Genomic DNA, 20,086 nt, shown 5'->3' with positions numbered 1-20,086 from the left:
AAATATGGCATCAGTGGTGCTTTTACCTGGCACGAACCCAAACTGCATCTCATCTAAATTGATTTGCTCCCTAATTAGTTGGGCTATGACCCTCTCCGTAACTTTCATAACCTGATCTAACAGCTTGATGCCTCTGTAATTATTAGTATCTAAAGCGTCACCTTTACCTTTGTAACAGTTTACTATGGTGCTGCTACACCAGTCATTGGGTATGACTCCTTCGTGTATCACCTGGTTCGTAATACGGGTGACTAGGCTGTAGCCAACACTACCAGATATTTTGAGCATCTCTGCAGTGATACCTGATGGGCCGGGGGCTTTCCCTGTCTTCATACTCTTAATTGCAATATATATATATATTTAGGATGTAAATGAATATATGTCAATATGTTAAATGAATATGTCAATATATTGCCCGGAAGAGATTTTTACCTTTTGAATTCATAATACAATTTTAATTGCAAAACATGAATGAAGATGAGAAATTGAAACGTGTGTAGGTGACATGAAAGTGAGTATCATATAAGTAAATTGATTTCTATGTTCACATTTTCCATTTTCTTTACATTATATATCTATACAAATACAAACATATACACATATAAATATCTATATAATAATAATAATAATAAATTGTATAAAAGATCATGGGTAAGGCCAAAACAATGCAAAGTAAATCACAAGGAAACAAATATGTTAATTAATGTAGACTTATCTTGTATTCAATATTTCCGGGTTATGACCCCATTTTCAAGAAATTGACGAATGTTGCCGATGTATGTCTGTGTCACACACATGCACATCGGCAACATTCGTCAATTTCTTGAAAATGAGGTCATAATCCCGAAATATTGAATACAAGATAAGTCTACATTAATTAACATATTTGTCTTTTTACCTTGCATTTATTTCGCATTGTTTTGGCCTTACCCATGATCTTTTATACAATATATTCTACACAATGCTTCACAGTAATTATTCCATAATAATATATATATCATCATCATCATTGTTTAACGTCTGCCTTCCATACTAGCATGGGTCAGACAGGACTTAAAGTGGAAATTTTTCTATGCTATGGTTGAATCCCTTTCCAGTCACTAACCCTCATTTGAAGCCAAGTAAGGAACTATTTCCCTTTAACAGTTCATTAGCTTGAACTTGAAATGTATGCTTTGCAGCTGACATCAACAATGACAATGTCTATATAATGACACTGTCTTTACAGATGACAGAAACAACCTCAAAATAATGGGAAGACACACACACACACACACAATACATATGTGTGTCTCCCCTTGTCTTGACATTGCATAAAAAAAAGTTGTTTTAAAAAAACAAAAAAGACATTCTCACCTTCTCTGGGGTTGGCCACTGTGCTTCTAGTTCTTCTTTGTAAAGTTTACGTTTTAGCATCCAACCTAACCCAGGCATGGTTTCAATGCGGTACAAAAGTGACGGATCCTTACATGAATGTTCATATCCCTATATGATACAAAATACAAAGAATATATTCCTGAAGAATACAATAACCACAAACCAATACAGAAAATGCTTTCTGTTCTGCATATAGATATTGTGCCATTTTCCAGCATTGAAAATACTTGTTGTTCATATTGCTGCATGATACAAATGATGTATCTCTGTAGAATATAACTACAAACCATTATTGAAAATCCTGTATTTGTAGATAGGCGTTGTTCTACATTCCTGAACAAAGCACAAAAGTAATTTACTTTGTACAAAATGTCTCATTCTTAATTAATGGTTTCAAAATTTAGCAGAAGATGGCAATTTGAGGCGGGGACAGTCAATTACCTTGACCTCAGTGCTTAACTGGTACATATTTTAATGGACCCAAAAGCATGAAGAACAAAGCTGACCTCTGTGGGTTTTGAACTCAGAATGTAAAGGGTCAGAAGAAATGTCACTAAGTATTGTTATGAAAAAGAGAGTAAAGTTCTAGCTGCTGTGACAGTAAGCTACAGAATATTATTATAGCTCAGTAGGCAATCATCTGTAGCAAATAGAACTAATCTGATAAATATAATTTAAAATAATACTACTCGAAATATTATTCTCTACTTCTACAAAAGAAAACAAATAATAGATCCCTAATTCTAATGAGAAATAATGTTCATTGATTGCATGACTGATTTAAGGCATGCTGCACATTCTCCTTATTAATTTTTGGTGTGCTTTATGAGGAGGACTATATTAACTGGGGAGTGAACATGTGGTAGTCAGTTGACCAAGAGTTGTGAAGTGTAGAGTCAGGTGATGAAGAGCTACATTATACAAGACATCTAGCTGCGTGCAACTACTTCTTCTTCACTGGGCAAGTTGGCTAGCTGGGTTGCTCTGCAGTTTCCCAGCTGTTGACTTGGCTGTTGGAGCCATGTTGGTATCAAGAGGCAATGTTTTGCAATACTATGTCGTCTGCCATTTAGTGATTCTGCAACTTCACAGCCTACCATTTGTAATTATTAAAATAAGACAGTGGACATATGGTTCATGAATTAAAAGTCCGTATCTGACAGCAAGTGCTGCTTCTGAATAGGGAACATAGCAGACTTTTTTTTCTCTGTTTTAAATGGTTTAGTCTGTGCTCATAACCTTTGTCTGTCTTCTGAAGCTGATGAAACTGATGCAGTCGATGTTCGTCATAGACAGCTGCATGACAGTGGCTGACATTTCACCTTGCAAAGAATTTTATTATTAAATTGAGAAATGAATAGGATGATCAAAGCTAGAATGTCTTTCATTATAGGTCAATATGACAGGTTAACTGGAGGCACAATGGCCCAGTGGTTAGGGCAGCGGACTCGCGGTCGGAAGATCGTGGTTTCAATTCCCAGACCAGGCTTGTGTGTTTTTATTGAGCGAAAACACCTAAAAGTTCCACGAGGCTCCAGCAGGGGGTGGTGGCAACCCCTGTTGTACTCTTTTGCTCCAACTTTCTCTCACTCTTTCTTCCTGTTTCTTGACTAACGCTGCGATGGAATGGCATCCCATCCAGCTGGGGGGGGGGGGGACATACACTATAGAAACTGGGAAACCGAGCCCATGAGCCTGGCTAAGCTTTAAAAGGGCGCATAAATAAATAATGACAGTCTAACTAGGGCTTTTAACATCAACAACTAACATAGTGACTCAAGCTTCTGCCCTATTATTGTTGAGTTTATCACTAATTGAGCCCTCCTTTTCTTGTTATTTCATCACATTTTAATGTTGATGAAATATGTAATAAGAGAAAGTAGTATAAACCGATGAATAAAATATGAAACAATAGAGAAGCATGTACATAGTTGCTCATCCTGCTAGAAATAGCAACCACATCTCTTTCATCCCACATGCTACCATTTAAAAAAAAAATTAAAAGACAATGGATAATGTAGTCTGAGGTGTAACCCATCGGGAAAAAGTAAAATGGGATGACCATAGCTAGAGTGCCTTTGATGGTAAGTCTGCTTTTGTCCCCCCGTGGCCAACTCCATGTTAAACAACAACAATAAAAGCAATATATAAAATGCCATACTAACCTGATCATTCCATGCTGACACACAGTAAATACTGGGATCTTCATCTAGCAGATGCATTGTCTGACTAAAGTAACTGAAATAACAAAGCATGACAACAGATTTTTAAATACAAATCAAAAGAATGATATCATTATCTCAAAATGGCAAATACAAGGATAACCTCGTGATTTATTATAATTGTTTGGAGATTGGATGGAAAAGTTGAAGCTTCTTTACATTCAAATGTTGGTTTCAAATTTTGGCACAAGGCCAGCAAGTTCAGGGGAGAGTGTAAGTCAATTAGATCTACCTCTGAGCTTGACCGGTACTTATTTTATTGACTCCAAAAGGGCAAAAAGCAAAATCAACCTTCGTGGAATTTGAACTCAGAACGTAAAGATGGACCAAATGTCACTAAATGTCACTAATGATTCTGCCAGCTTGTCACCTTTCTTTACATTAAAATGTTTCTGGTTTAGAATAACTGAACACTTTTGTAATTTTCCATTCCAGAGTAACAAAGTAGATGAAGAATCAATTATATAATGATCAATAATATACAGAGTGAAGTAATAATAAAAATAAGGAGAGGGATTAGATGGTATTTTAATTTAGCTGGAAATATAGCAGGAGATACCAGAGTGTTTTCAAATGGCAGACTTTTGGATGCTGACCAACTTTTCGAAGTGTTTGATAAAGCTATGAAGTACAAGGTTGCAGTGAATGAGTGTTAATTGTGTGTGAGTATAAAGGATAAAGACCCACCTTCTTTGGTTATGAATGACCATGGGGATTTAACCTAGAAAGTTACCCTCCAAGGCACAAATCTGGGCAAGATTGTTAATGACTAGCAGTCGCCCATACATACCAGCCTCCACTCTCCATGTCACAGATGTTATCCAAAGGAAAGGCAAAGGCCGATACAGTTTGGCACCAGTGGCACTGTAACTCATTTCTATGGCTGAGTGAACTGAAGCAATGTGAAATAGAGTGTCTTGCTCAAGAACACAACACAGCCCATGGCGTATTTGTATGTGTCTCTACATGTGTGCTTACACGAACATGTGTATACTTGTCTAAATGATGACATGCATTATAATAGAACCAAGCAAAATTTGAGTTTGTTGAGCAAGATACCTTTCGAAAAGTCACCTGACTAGTTGTAGAGTATCTCACCTGCAAGGCACCAATGCAAGATGGGTCAAGAGGATTGATTTGATTAATAAAGAATATCATAAATTCCATTTTCTCATTTGTTATATGCATGCACACACACAGAGCCATATTTGAAATTATTTATCTCTACTATAGTCATTGCAAGACAAAGGACTGTGATAGGTGACAAGACATTGTGATCTGCTCAATCCATGTTAACATGGGGAAAATGTGAGCATGACATGTCCTATACAAATATCACTGGTTATCTGACTACAGGGGAAGTAACTGTGAATAATATAATAATGAAATTATTGTGTATAGTTTTCAGGTGCACTACAACTCATCAAAGGTGCATGTGCAGTACATAGAATTATGTGCAAAAGTCAGGAAAGTGAACAGTGTACGAGTCATGATATACATGTGTGCATGCAAATGGAGGGGGATACATCAGGTGTAGTGTTGGCGAATTTTAGGAAGCATGGAGGTTTTAAAGGATGCAATGTCTCAGCGACTAACAACCAATGCAAGTAATTTGTTCCATGCTTCAGCAATTCTGAGTGTGAAAATATGTTTCCAAAAGTCATGGGAGCTGTGCTATTTTCTTACTTTGTAGGCATGCCCACGTGTGTTAGACACATGGAGCTCGAGATGGTTGTTGGCACAATGGCTAATAATTTTGTGGGTGTTTACCAAGTCAGTTGCCAGATGTCAGAGTTTCAATATATCTATGCTCAGGGAAGCAAAGCGTTTAGAGTATGGTAAATGCCTGATGGAGGGTATTCGCTTGGTTGTACTCTCTGAACAGTTTCCAGGAGGGAAATTGCAAGATAGAGGTTCCAGACTGGTGATGCAAATTCCAAGTGTAGCCGCACCATAGCCATATACAGCCTTAGATAACCGGAGAGTGGCTGACGATGGTCTCACTGAGTGATGCCAAGACACCCTCAGCCTTCTTAACAATTTTGGAGATGTGCTTTGTCCAGTACAAATCGCTGCTGATAGTAATGCCAGGTCACGTTCACAAGAAGACTTCTTGATATTAGTGTTGTGGAGAGTATGTGGACGCTGGGCTTTTCTTCCCAAAATGCATGGTGGTACACTTGTCCACAGCCAGCTTGAGTTGCCAGTCCATGACTCATTGCGGCACTGTATCCAGGTCTGATTGCAGGAAAGATCTACGGTGTTCAGGATCTGTCCTTTTTATCTCAAGGTATATCTTGATATCATCTGCATGTTTCAGCACTGTGGCATTCTTTAAGCTGGCATCTATGTCATTAATGTATGCAAACAAACAAAAGAGGACCAAGAACAGATCCCTGCAGTACACTAGATGACATCTCATAGGGTGAAGAATGCTGTCCTAAAACCATGACTACCTCTTTTTAGTTGAGAATGAAGGAACTGAAAGAAGAGTGAAAGTTGGTGCAGAAGAAAATACCCACCACATTTGAGAAGTAAGTACATAACGCCATCAAGACCAAGAGCGGCATAATTGCGTTTATTCTTAAGGTGATGTCTCAGAATTGCAAGTATAAATTCCAGAGTTGTTATAGAATTTAGTGTCACAGGTGGTGGAGATGGTATGTTTTGGTTTATGACAGTAAAAATGCCTGCATAGGCATTCAGCAATGAGTTCTGTGCATTTTTGGGGATCATCAGTAATCTGGCTCGTGTGGGGATTGCGAAGAGGACCAACTGGAGAGTGATGTCTCTGCTTTGAATGTACATACTTCCAGAACACCTTACTGTCAGGGTTGGTTGCTATATGCTGCTCAAATTCAAGTACTGCCATTTTTGTCACCTGCTTGAGATGGTTGGACAATTCATTGCGCTTTTTCCTATTTATATCTGATTTATGCAGTTTGTATTCTCGTTCAGCATTACGGCACTCTTTCCTGGCAAGTCTGACTGCTGCCGTCTCCCAAATTGCACTCGTGGGATGTTTTTTGTGCTTACATGGTACTGATGCTGCACATGCTGTCCATATTGTGTTCAGGATGTTCCCATCCAACAAGCCAATGTGGAGAAATAAATGTAAAACTGCTGCTGATGGTGATGGTAGTATGTACAAGAGCATTGTTGGTTATAGGTCTCTAATGAGCCAATCTCTAATTAATTCATAGCATCTCAGGTACCAAAATGATAAGGGATAACTTATTGTGGAACAAATATTATATAGAGTAGTTTTATTTGAAAGCAATATTTTGGTTTTCTTGCCAAGATACATCCTTAATGCTCAAGTATGTGACAGGCTTTGGTGCAGTCTGTCCACCAAATTCTATAAGGTATATGCCAGACAAATTGTCCTATTAGAAAATGAACTTGCACATCTTTTAATGAGGATATATTCTTCCACTCTTCTGATGAAACATTATTTGCATAATGTTGGACAGAAAGGTCAATAGTATAAATTAAATAATAGTCAAGAAGTATTTTACTTTTAAACAACTGTTAGCACTGCAAAAAGAGGTAAGTAAAAATAGATGACAATCTAATAGATGACTTACTTGAAGAAGTCTGGGGATATATCTAAATCTTCCTCCACTATGATGGCAAATTCAGCATCCTGTAAAAACAATGAAATAGAAGTCAGTAGAGGAGAGTGGGTGAGATGGAATGGAAGAATATTGGAAAATGATGAGAAAATAAAGAAGAGGATGGTGGAACAACAACAGAGATATGTAAGGGAAGAACAATGGGGAGGAGGTATAAGATGGGAGAACAATAGAGAGGAAAACAATAAAGATAAGATATGTAATAGCAAACGAATGGAGGGGAAGTATGGAATGGCAAAAAAAAAAGATATACGGTGAGAGAACAAGGGAGATAATTTATGTAATGGTGAAACTGAAAAAAAAGGTGTGTGGATGCAGATATGAGGGTAAAATAGTGTGACAGCATTGATGAGTTTGTAAATTATGACAGGAATATCAAGAAAAATGCATATATGGAGAATAAGATAATATAAATGTCAGATTATAATAACCTCTCTCTGCCTCTAAGTTTTCAATCTGCTACAGACAAACATTCAACAAGCCTCCCATGATTTACAATACTTTAAGGGCTTCAGGACAGAGTAAACCTGATATAAACTGGTTGCAGAGTCTCTGTTACAGGCAGAACTATGACAAAGGGTTCTACCCTTTGAATTATTATTATTTTTTTTTTTTTTTTTTGTCTTTAAGGTATAAAATTTATTTCACTATTTGGATAATCTACCAATAGAACATAATTTGTTTCCTCAGATTCGAATATTTTATACTTTAAACTAGGGCTGAGAGTAAAATATGTGAAGAGTAAAGCAGATGTATAAGAAACGATACTAATGGAACATGAAGCTATGTTACCAAGTGAAAACGTTTTGCCTGAAGCAAGCCAGCAAAGATATTTACCATTTGTTGTATATAAGGTGATGTATATCAAATGAAAATAATTTTTAACTGTCAATGTCTTGCAATCACGAAAGAATCTGAGCAACTGCACTACATGGTTGAGGGACAACATTAACAGAGACAAATAGAGATAAGGAAAACTCACTTCTATAGAAGATTGACAGAAACTGCCAGAAAACTGAACCAAAGGTTGTATCTAGATATTTTTATGAATGACACCCACCATAGAATAAGTGAAAAAGATGATGGTGGCAGTGGTTGCACAAAACTGGAGATGATGAGGTTGGTGCTGGATATATTACAGGAGATAACAATGCTATTCTGTACTCAATCAACACCACTGGCCCTGATTGATAATGACCAAAGGAAAGGTAACGCTGATACAACTTGGCACCAGACCCATCGCAAGCATTCCAATAAGAACACTAAAAGTAGAAAGAGACATCCCCAAGGCATCCCCCTGAAGTTCTAATAGTCCTGCCGAGCCACTGCCTTTGATAAGTAGTTCTCTCTATCAACTCTAAAAAGATGAAAGTTACTGCTGGCCACCATAGAATTTGAACTCAGAGCTCAGAAAGTCAAATCAAATACCCACGAAGTAGTATATCTTACACTCTAACAACTCTGTTTCCTACCTGATTCAAGGAAAGACTACTAGCAAATATTTGAATTATTACCTTGTAACGATTGAAAGTTGCAGTCAAACTGGCTTTATAGTGTTGTGATATCCTGGCATTTTTAACTCCAAGTGGTGTATGTTGTACTCCAATCAAACCAAATAATTTAGTTACTTCAAGAGGTTCCTGAAATAAGAAACAGTTTCTTATGAAATGAATAAGAAGACATATTAAAACTCTCACTAACGAATAGCAAACATTTAACCCCTTTGTTACCATATTTCTGTTGAAATACACTGTCTTCGTTCCAATTAATTTTGAAAATAATAAGGTTAGTAAAATAATCTTGACACTGGTAAGCTGGTGTTTGGAGCACAGAGTAACATGAAATTTTGATGGAAGGTTTTAATTCAGATCACTTTAAACAAAAAGTTCTATATCAGAGAACCCGGAACACTCTCAGATGAATTGGTATCAAAAGGGTTAAACAGTTCTCAGAAAGCAAGTTAATGTAATGCTGCTTTCAGCATTAATAAACAAAAGATTGTGAAGATTAAATTTGGGTCACAAGATTTCTGCTTCATTAATTTTTATCTGAGGCTGAATAATTGGATTTTTACTTCAAGCCAGTTTTGTATATAAAGTTCACCCTAGTTTCATTTAAACTTACAGTCCTGATATCATCAGTGAGTATAAAAAACAATATATAATCACTATGGTGTTACTCATTTCTCCAATCCAAAGGAGGTTACCTATTAACATCAACAGCCTCGATCTACCTTCTACAGGATGCAGGCTGTTCTCTTAAGTTTTTCTTGTCTCATGATTCCTGAATATTTTGGTACCATCTTCTACTGGGCAACTATAGAGACTCTCCTTAGCATTTTTAAATTTAATTAATTTATTTTTTGCTATGAGATATTTATCTTTTAACCTTTTAGCATTTAGACTGGCTATATCTGGCCAAAATATTCAACCTGCATTATGTTCAAACTGGCCAGATGTTGCCTCTCACACCAATCCTACAGTATTATTCTAAAAATTAACAGTTACCTCATCAAAATCTCAAAGCTTCAAGATAATGCATGATTAATTCAAAGCAACATGACTAAATAAGCATTACTTTTGGCAGAATAATCTGACTACTAAAGGGTTAAAGAATGTCATCTTTTATCTCTCCATTATTCTTGGCAAAAGAAAAAAAGCACCAGCAATAAACAATATCAACTCAACTGACTTTACTTATTCCATAAAAAAAGGAAAACTTCACTTCAATTTTATCACCTACTTAATTTTTCTTAATATCTTTCATGCTTGTTTTTCACTACAATATTTTACAGTCAAGCTAAAACATGCTTAGATTTATTAAATTTAATTTGAAAGTGGTGTTGTGAAATCAGTTTCCAAGAGTTTATGGCTACACTCAGATGCCAGCTACATTAAACTGCAGATAGGCTCTGCTTAAAGTATTGTTTAATCTTAGGTACACTGGCAGGTGACATGTAAGTTATAAGAACTAACCAATAACTTAGTTTCAAATATCTACAGTGGAACTGTTGCAGTGTCCAGGTCAGAGTGATGTGCCAAAAGTTTTGTGATCGCAAGAAATAAACAAAAAGTGAATATAATTTTTGTGTTTTTTTTAATGTAGGTTTTCCACTTACAATTAATTCTCAGAATCTAACCATTATATTACACTTTGTCACATAGAATTGATCAATGAATCAACAGTAATTAAAATGGAAAATTAAGAAAAGACACAATAATTATATTCTATACCTCATAGTAACCATCAATAAATACTGTTATCATGCCAGGATTAGCTCCAGGAGTTGACAAGATTGACTGCAACATTCTGCAATGAAGAGGGATATTTCAGATATAACGATATTTAATAAGAGAAATGACATTTTATATGAAATGAAATAATCTCAGGTAATGAAATGTGGTAGAGAGAACAACATATGAAACTAAATGCTTTGCTGAATTAGTTTACTCTTTCTTGCTTATGAATTCAAATCCTACCATAAACCAGTTGGTTTTATAGTGAATATAAGCAATATATCAGCATTTGTTCAAATCAATTTTTTTTTCAATATTTTCCATGACTCTCTGTCATCATCCAATTCCATTATGAATTTGAATTGGGTGCTTGAGTCAAAGTGGATCTTTCATTTGCAAATTACACAAACATGCATGCCATCCCTATGGATGTGTTGTAGTTACTCTCTTGACAGAGCTAGGTGGTTCTGACCGGTGATTTGCTAGGATTCCTTTGCTCAGCATCAATATAAGAAGCACTGTTGGCTCAGTTCAGCTCTTTCGCTGCCTCTTCACAGTCTGCTATGTTGCAGTCCCATGACTTCACCATATCCCTGGCAGGGAGGCCAAATAGATGTTATGTCTTTCCAAAGGGCAGCCCATAACCATGCAGGGCATGGTCATCATTCAATGAGGTATTTTCAAAATACCTGCATACCCAGGTAATTACTCTTTATAAAATTCTTGTACCTGCATATGAAATCAATATAATAGAAGCTATCAGTAAAAAGGTGATGGAGATTAACTGAAGACAACTACATGCCCAAAGAAACCAACAGGGTTGCTAGGAATTAGCATGGGATATTATGAGTGAGAAAGAGGAGTGCTATGGTGATGGAGGGGAGGAGGAAAAGAAATAATGAAGACTGGAGCAAAAATAATCAATTTTAAAGACAGCAGAGAACTAGTCATTTATAATTCATTTAAGATTTAAGATGCAGAAAATGATATAATGTTAAAATCTAATATTACAAAAGGAATAAATAAATAAATGTTATACTGTTAGAGATGGAGATAGCAGTTTTCCCTGTCACTGCTATTAGCCATAGCTCTCATATAAAATGAGATAATAAACACTCTATCATGTAAAATTTTAAAAACTAAGAGTGGCCAGATGAGCTTTTTTCAGTTTCCATCTACTTAATCCACTTACAAGGCTTTGGTTGGCCCAAGGCTATAGTAGAAGACTCTTGCACAGTGTACTGCCCAGTGGATCTGAACCGAAGACCACATGGTTGGGAAGCAAGCTTCTTAACCGCACCTGTACCTTTATATTGTTAATATGAATAACTGGGCAAATGATAATGATAAAGAGAAATTGCAAGTGTCTAAAAAACACATCTGTATTTAGAATAAATATGAAACGATATTTAAATATGAGAGAAAAGAAAACACAGTGAGGCTTAATTTGGAGAATACTGAAGAATATCGAGTTCAAGAATAACTGAAACAGAGTTAAACTGAGTAGCGTTCATAGAAATTACAGAAGATAACTTAGAGAGGTAAATCATAAATTGGAAATAGTAACAGGACTGGATAGACTTGAGCCTGGAAAGACCTACTTAACTTATCTGAGTAGATAAATAAACATTGATGATGATAGTATTAATAATAATGTGGTGATGAAACAACTATAACAACAAAATAAACTGATTGCTGTTTTTGATTTTTCAAGCTAGCCATGCTAACATTCTCAGTGAGGTATGCAGACTTAATCAAATAACAATCTTTAGGTATTCTAAAAATATAAGCTTGAGGTCAATGCCTACCCAAATAGAGCTATGATCAAAAAGCATTCCATCCATGAGCATCCATCTGGTTCCCCCCACCCTGCCAATATATAGAGAACCATATTATTCTTTTAAACACAGCAAGATGTAATTTGAAGGAGACTTGGTCACTATTTATCATAACCCAAGCGACTAAGTAGAGGCTTGCTGATTAATCCTCTGTATATCATATCAGTGCATAATCACTTTGAGTTAGGACTACATGTGAGAACCTTTCAAGTGGACATTAATCACACTTAAATATCTATCTTCTGTGTGCATTGTTGAATATTGTTTTGTGGGTTCCCAACATCTGCAGCATTAACCAGCTGACAGATGAAATATTTAAAACCCAATTTCAAAAGCTATTGAGTCCACAACAGTTACAAATAGCATGTATAATAGTCTTAATCTATATAAAACAGATAATCTCTCTCACACAAAAGTATTCCATCTGGAATTCTACATTTAGGCACAGGCATGGTTGTGTAGTTAAGAAGCGCTCTTTGCAACTTTGTAGTTTCATGTTTGATCCCACTGTGCAGTACCTTGGACAAGTGTCTTCTACTATAACCCAAGCCACCCAATACCTTGTCAATGAATTTGGTAGATGGAAACTGTGAAAGCCTGCCATATATATGCATGCGTGCACACACATGGATGTGTGTTTGTGTTTTGTCTCCCTCACCCCATCACTTAACAGTATCGGTTTGTTTACATCTCTGTAACATGAAACTGATAGAATAAGTACTAGACTAAAGGAACAATATAATTACTTGGGTGGATTTGTTTGACAAAAACCTTTTAAGGTGGTGCTCCAGCATGGCAGTATTCCAATGACTGATAAAAGTAAAAAATATAAATAGATGTGTTTTAAGACACTATTTCCAATTTGTGTGCAAACAGCACAACTAAGTCTTTACATAATTATCCAACCCATTAGAAATAGCAACCAAATCTGCCTCAAATCACATCTTCCTGTCTTAAAGGATGGTAGGAAATATTGAAGAATGTGGTCTTGGACACACCATATCCTTGTAAAAAATGGAATACTCATTATTGGAATGCAGTTTATCATAGACCTACTCATCAGAATTGACATGGAGCTAAACAACAACAGGACTACAAATAACAATATTGTATAATCTTTTATCTTATACTTGTTTCAGTCATTAGACAGCAACCATGCTGGGGCACCTCCTTGAAAAGTTTTAGTTGAATTTATCAATTCCAGTACTTTTCCTTTTTCATAAAGCCTGGTACTTATTGTATTAGTTTCTTTTGCCGAACCACTACATTATGAGGATGTAAGTGCACCAACACTAGCTGTCAAGCAGTGGTGAAGGACAAATATACACACGCACATACAATGGGCTTCCTTCAGTTTCTGTCTACCAAACCCACTCACAAGGCTTTGGTCAGCCCAGGGCTATAGTAGAAGACAACTTCCCAAAGTGTCACACAGTGGGGCTGAACCAGGAACTATGTAGTTGAGAAGCAAACTTTTTACCACACTCCTATGCCTCTATGACCATTAATTATAATATATTTTAATTGTAAGGTAACTCCTTCAATGTTCACAGCTTCAACTTGGCATTTCCCTATACATTTAATGTATTAAAGATTGCCTTTCATTTATCATTAGATTTGATATGAAATACTAACAAAGTTATACTTTTCCAGCACCTTTTTACTATGATTAGTATATCTTGTTTAGATGGCATGGTACAGGCAACTGTACAACAATGAATTGGAATTATCAGAAAAATCTAAAAGGAATTCAGGCAATATAGAACTGAAAGGCAAATATTTATAAAGCCCACGTAGGCAAAGCTGCATGGGTAACAGGTTTGATTGCAAGTTAATGGTTCCAGGCTCAATCCCATTGTGCGATACCTTGGACAGACCAATGCCTTGTGTGAGGAATTTGGTAGTTTTGGAAACCTGCCATATATATATATATATCATCATCATCGTTTAACATCCGCTTTCCATGCTGACATGGGTTGGATGGTTTGACTAATGACTGGTAAGCCAGGAGGCTGCACCAGGCTCCAATCTGATCTGGCACAGTTTCTACAACTGGATGTCTTTCCTAATGCCAACCACTCCAAGTGTAGTGGGTGCTTTTTACATGCCATCAGCATGGGAGCTAGTCAGGTGGCACTATATAACAGCTTTCTGAAATAAACATACACTTCATTTTCATGGTTTTAAGAAACCTATAGGATGTTGCACAAGCACATAGTTCTGAGTGTATAGAGATTACGCAACGCCTGTTCTTTCGACATTTATTAATTGATATTACATGCAAATAGTCTAAAGCAGTGGTTCCCAACCATTTTTTTTTGCCTATGGATCCCTTTCATTCCTGTTTTCCTGCACTGGATTCTCCATAGCCATTGAATGTTTAAAAAAAATCCCATTATATTTTTATAATTAAATATTATTTGAAATTGTATAAAAAAATTTTTTAATATTTTATGTATTGTAGAAATATAACTGATTTTATTGCACATAAATTTTAACAACAAAATCTTATATGGACCCTGGTTGAGAAGCACTGGTCTGAAGCATAAGTATATTGAACACTAACAACTAGTTATTAGTAACGCCATGCCTAAGTAGAATCATTATATGTGTGTGTGTGTGTTTATACCACTTAAACCAAAGTTGTGTTTATGCAAAGTCCCTTTATATCATATAATTTAGTGGTTCAATAAACAAAAAGGGATAAAATAAATACTAGACTGAGATAAATATTGGAATCAATATGAACATCTCTCAAAGGCTGTGTATTCCAACATGGCTGCTATCCAATAAATGAAAATAAGAGACGAATAGAATATTTTCAAAGAAAACTTTTGAAACAGAGATTTAAAAAAAAATATTAGCAACTTTTCTTTAGTAAAGGGAGTGAACTCAAGTCCAACACTTGTTTCATAAAGCTAGTCAACTTAACTATTCATATATAAATAGTTAATTGAAACGTCATATGCTTTCCCAAAACATAGTTGTGTAAAAAGTGTCTACCTCTGCCATAAAAGTAATCGACAAAGGTTCTAAAATTCATAAGTAAATAAATATAAGCCAGTTGTTATATTTGCCAAAAGATTTCAACAAACCTGTACAAATAGTGCGGCCGGTCACTTGCTATCACAGCTACAGGCACCTGTGAGATTTTCTGTTGTGGGAGCTGTGGAGGAAAATAATTTTAATTACCAATAACTTAAATAAAGCTCAAATATAAATGAACAACATATATATCATAAAAAAAAAAACTATTGATGAATATATGTATGTATACAATAATCTAAACATGCAGATGATTATTCCTGAGGTGATCACAATTCCACCTCAGGAAGTTCTTGACAAGAGATGAACCCACAGCTTGGCTTTCATTAGAACTATTTCCTTTCTGTCACAAACTCCTTTGACAATAATCTCTGTTTCATTTCCCCTATTTTTTTTTTTTTTTAGATGTGCCAGTACCGCCTGACTGGCCTTCATGCGGGTGACACGTAAAAGTACCCACTACACTCTCTGAGTGGTTGGCGTTAGGAAGGGCATCCAGCTGTAGAAACTCTGCCAGATCAGATTGGAGCCTGGTGTTGCCATCCAGTTTCACCAGTCCTCAGTCAAATCGTCCAACCCATGCTAGCATGGAAAGCGGATTTTAAACGATGATGATGATGATGATGATGTTATTAGATATATTTTCTCAAATAAATATTCTTACACATTTTACAGTGCTACTTTAGATGTTTCAGAAACACAACTGCTGGCATAATATCTAAGAAATGTTTTAACAGGATGTCCTTTAACACAAAGTTGAGAAATTGGAGTGGAAATAGAAATAAGGGTTAAGTGAAACAATGTGATGTTCCAAAGCAGTGTTCTTTTCTTAAGAGGTCAAGGATGTTTAAACATAATAACTATGAACTCCAAAGTCAAAATTTCCATCACTTTATTTAGACATTTATAGACATGATAAGCATTGCACTAAATGATTAAGCACAGTGAAGTTAACTGTTGAAGAAAGGAAATGGGATTCATTCAGTCATAAATATTTTCCACTTCACATCAATACATAGATGTGTTATGATAAACTTCAATGTTTATGTGTTTTACACATATACAAGCCAATCAAAGTATTGTGAGTAGATTTGGCAGATGGTGCATGAGTTGGATAGTTTGACATGGAGCTGTTCAGACTCCAATTGTCTACTGTGGCATAGTTTCCACAGCTGGATGCCCTTCCTAATGTCGACCACTTAGCAGAGTGTACTGGGTGCGTTTTATGTCACCATCACAGGTGTGTAAATGCAGCACCAGCACAGGTGCTTTTTAAATGGCACCAGCACCTGAAAGGACAACCTTGTATGTGTGGAAGACAACAATTTTACTTAGCTTGATGTATCTTATCAAGTACAGCAAATCACCACATCTCCTGGTCCCTTCTCATTTCCTCAGTGAGACACAGCATCTGAAGGTCTTGTCTACCCCTTCCACAGGTACCCTCCACAATTAGAGCTTGGCACTTCTTTACACAGCTGCCTTCATCCATACGTATCACATGACCAAACCTGCGCAATCGGCTCTCTTGCATACATCTGGTGCCTCTTATACACAGTTTTCCTCTTAAATCATTTACATGCTGTCATACATGTACACTGACATTATGCATACAGTGGAGCATGTTAGCTTCATTTCTTTCAAGCCTTCTCAAGTCCTCTGTAGTCAAAGCCCATGTTTCACTGCCATATAACATAGCTATATGTATACAGGCATCACACAATCTGCCTTTCCCTCTGAGGGAAAGGCCTTAATTACTAACAAAGGCAGAAGCTCTCTGAACTTTGCCCAGCCTGTTCTTATCCCAGCAACTACACTTTCAGAACTCCCTCCCCTACTACTAACTTGGACCCCTAGACCAGGGGTTTTCAAACTTTTTGACTTGCGGACCCCTTTATATTTCAGGCTTTACCTTAGGGACCCCTTATAAATGCTTATGAAATTTATACATAAATATTTGCTTAAAATAACATATATTTTTACATTTATTTATTTAACAGTATTTAACAAATAGGTTTGTCAATTAAAAGATTTCGATTAAAAAACATATAAAATCAAATTGCCCATAAAAAGTATTTGCTGTCCACGGACCACAGTTTGAAAACCCCTGCCCTAGACAACAGAAGCTATCTACTACTTCTAATGAACCACCCAAGCATTTGAGGGAGCCTATTGTCTGTGTATTTTTAGTGCTTATTGTACCTACACATAAAAACTATATTCTCCATTAACCTTCCTTTGATATCGCTACACTTTTATGTGCCCAAAGATTGCACTGGGTACAACATATAGCGTTTCTACCAGCATCCTTCTTACATATTGAGCAGGGCCATCTCCCAGAAGGGACTTGTGATTTGTCTGTTTTCCTACTTATTAGGACTTCAGTTTTTGCTAAATTAACCCTAAGACCCTTAGATTCCAGACTTTGTTTCCACACCTGAAATTTCTTGTATGTTTGTGTCCCCTTGTCTTGACATCATGTAATAGCTGTAAAATGGTTTCACTGTCATACAAGCAGAATCATTCGCTTCCAATATTCTACAAGAACATGTCTGGCCATGGGACAATACTACTTTGCTAGGAAACAGATGAAGCCTGGCAACAGGAAGGGCATTTGGCCACAGAAAATTTGCCTCAATAAACTCTGTCCAACTCATGCAAACATGGAAAAGTGAATGTTAAATGATGATGAGACAATAGCACTGCATTACAAGTATCATAAAATCTTGTCCACCTGAAAACTGAAACAATTTTAATGGACACAATATTATGATACTTATACTGCAATGTCATTTATATGTGAAATATGTAAAACTTCAACATCATCATAGAATTTACTAGTTGAAACATATGATATGGAAAAGAAAATTAATGGCTAAGTTAATTATTTCAACCAATCTAAACTTTATACGTAAACAAATGAAGTCACTGCTTTGAGTAACTTCATTGTAGGTCGACTCTAGCTGTTCTATACCAAGAAAGATGTACGTACAATACATATATAACTTAGCTTGAAATACTATAAACTATTTACAAGACAAATGAACTTAAATATAAGTTTTCAAGTAATTATAATTTTGATCTTATTGTGAGATTTAATATGTCTGAGTGCAAATATTTTCTGGTACAAAATTATAACCTGATAACCTATGAATAAGAATGGTATCTGTAAATGTGGAAAAGAAATCTTATTTCTAAAGTACTTGCTGGTGCCACATAAAACACACTTGTGTTGGCACCATGTAAAAAGCACTCGTCCTAGCATCACATAAAGCACACTTGTGCCGGAACCATGCAAAAAGCCCTCATACCAGCATCACATAGAAGCACCCATGCCGGTACCACATAAAAAGCACCTGGCACACTCTATAAAGTAGTTGGCATTAAGAAGGGCATCCAGCTATAGAAACTATGCTAAAGCAGACAAACGGATCCTGGGCAGCTCCTGTCAAACCATCCAACCCATGACAGCATGGAAAATGGATATTAACCCTTTTGATATCAACCCGGCTGAAACCGCCTCTGGCTCTAGAGTACAAGTGTCTTGTTTTCAAAAGTTGTGAATTAAAATCTTCCACCAAACCTTAGTCACAATTTATGTTCCTAACACTAGCTTAATGATAACTAAGTTTTTTACTAAATTCTTTGTTCAATTTAAAATTGGCAATGCACCCCAGTGTTGCCCGGGTTGTTGTGACTTACAGCCACATTGTATAATTTCTTCCTTTCTTGTGGGCAGAATTGGCACATGAGGAGTATGAAGTAAACAATTCTTCTTTGTAAACACATTTCTCGGTCATTTTCTGATGAACAACACAGCAGTTTCCGTCTACCAAATTCAGTCACAAGTCTGTGGTTGGCCTAGAGCTATAGTAGAAAACACTTGCCTAAGGTACCATGCAGAGGGACTGAACATGGAACCATGTGGTTGGAAGCAAACTTCTCAACTGCACAGTCATTCCTGCACCTAATGTGTGTGTGAGTGTGTGCTTATATTTGTTGTTAAATTGAGTATTGTGTCCCACTATCTCTCAAAGTTAGCAGTTCATCAAGTAGAGATCTATAAAATAAATGCCAGATTGAAATACGTACTGAGATCAGTATGATCAATTAAGTTTTTGAAGGTGATACTCCATCATAGGGATAGTCAAAAGACTAAACCCAGTAAAATAATGTTTAAAGACTTAATGGCTTCAAATTTAAGGTAATGGATTACTAACCACAAGATAATGAGTTCAAAACTTTGTATTGAACTTCCACTGTATACGATAACACTGTATGTACATCTCAGTCTACTTGACTTCCAACAATTAACAATCGTAATTTGAAGTCGAATATTTAGCAGTAAGAAAGATGTCCAGATTTCTTTAAAAATTATTGTGCAAAATATTCTGAGAAAAAGTATTTTTTTCACCACAACAAAACACACACATATACACAAACTCTGTTTTATATATTAAGATTAATTGAAAGAAACACAGAGCATCTCAACAGAAATATGGTAACAAAGGGGTTAAATGTGATGATGACATCCTAATAGCAAATATATAAAAATTTTAAACTGGAAAAGGGAAAATGTTTTAACAACAATAATAATAAGGAAAAAAAGAAACTTACGGTAGTTGGATTGAAAACAATTGGGGCAGGATCCTTGCACTGACAAACACTACCATAACCTTCAACTTTAGAGCAGAATGTCCGACGCCGATTGTTGATTTCATCATCTGGCCATT

The 20,086-nt window shown here is 36.1% G+C and overlaps 1 protein-coding gene across 1 annotated transcript in view; it reads right to left on the bottom strand.

The window, feature by feature from the left end:
* LOC106873095 (protein O-linked-mannose beta-1,2-N-acetylglucosaminyltransferase 1) overlaps positions 1-20,086 on the bottom strand; it is a 154,814-nt gene that overhangs the window by 26,529 nt on the left and 108,199 nt on the right. The window contains exons 9-15 of the mRNA XM_052974899.1: positions 19,971-20,080; positions 15,404-15,474; positions 10,468-10,543; positions 8,749-8,874; positions 7,187-7,245; positions 3,543-3,615; positions 1,357-1,485 (exon numbers count right to left, since the gene is read on the bottom strand). Coding sequence (XP_052830859.1) covers positions 1,357-1,485; positions 3,543-3,615; positions 7,187-7,245; positions 8,749-8,874; positions 10,468-10,543; positions 15,404-15,474; positions 19,971-20,080 — 644 coding nt within the window. The remainder of the gene's footprint in view (positions 1-1,356; positions 1,486-3,542; positions 3,616-7,186; positions 7,246-8,748; positions 8,875-10,467; positions 10,544-15,403; positions 15,475-19,970; positions 20,081-20,086) is intronic.

The sequence above is a fragment of the Octopus bimaculoides genome, chromosome 19 (assembly GCF_001194135.2).
Source record: "Octopus bimaculoides isolate UCB-OBI-ISO-001 chromosome 19, ASM119413v2, whole genome shotgun sequence".
Taxonomy (NCBI): Eukaryota; Metazoa; Mollusca; class Cephalopoda; order Octopoda; family Octopodidae; genus Octopus; species Octopus bimaculoides.
The sequence above is the reverse complement of the archived record's forward strand: the minus strand, read 5'-3'. Positions and strand labels throughout refer to the sequence as shown.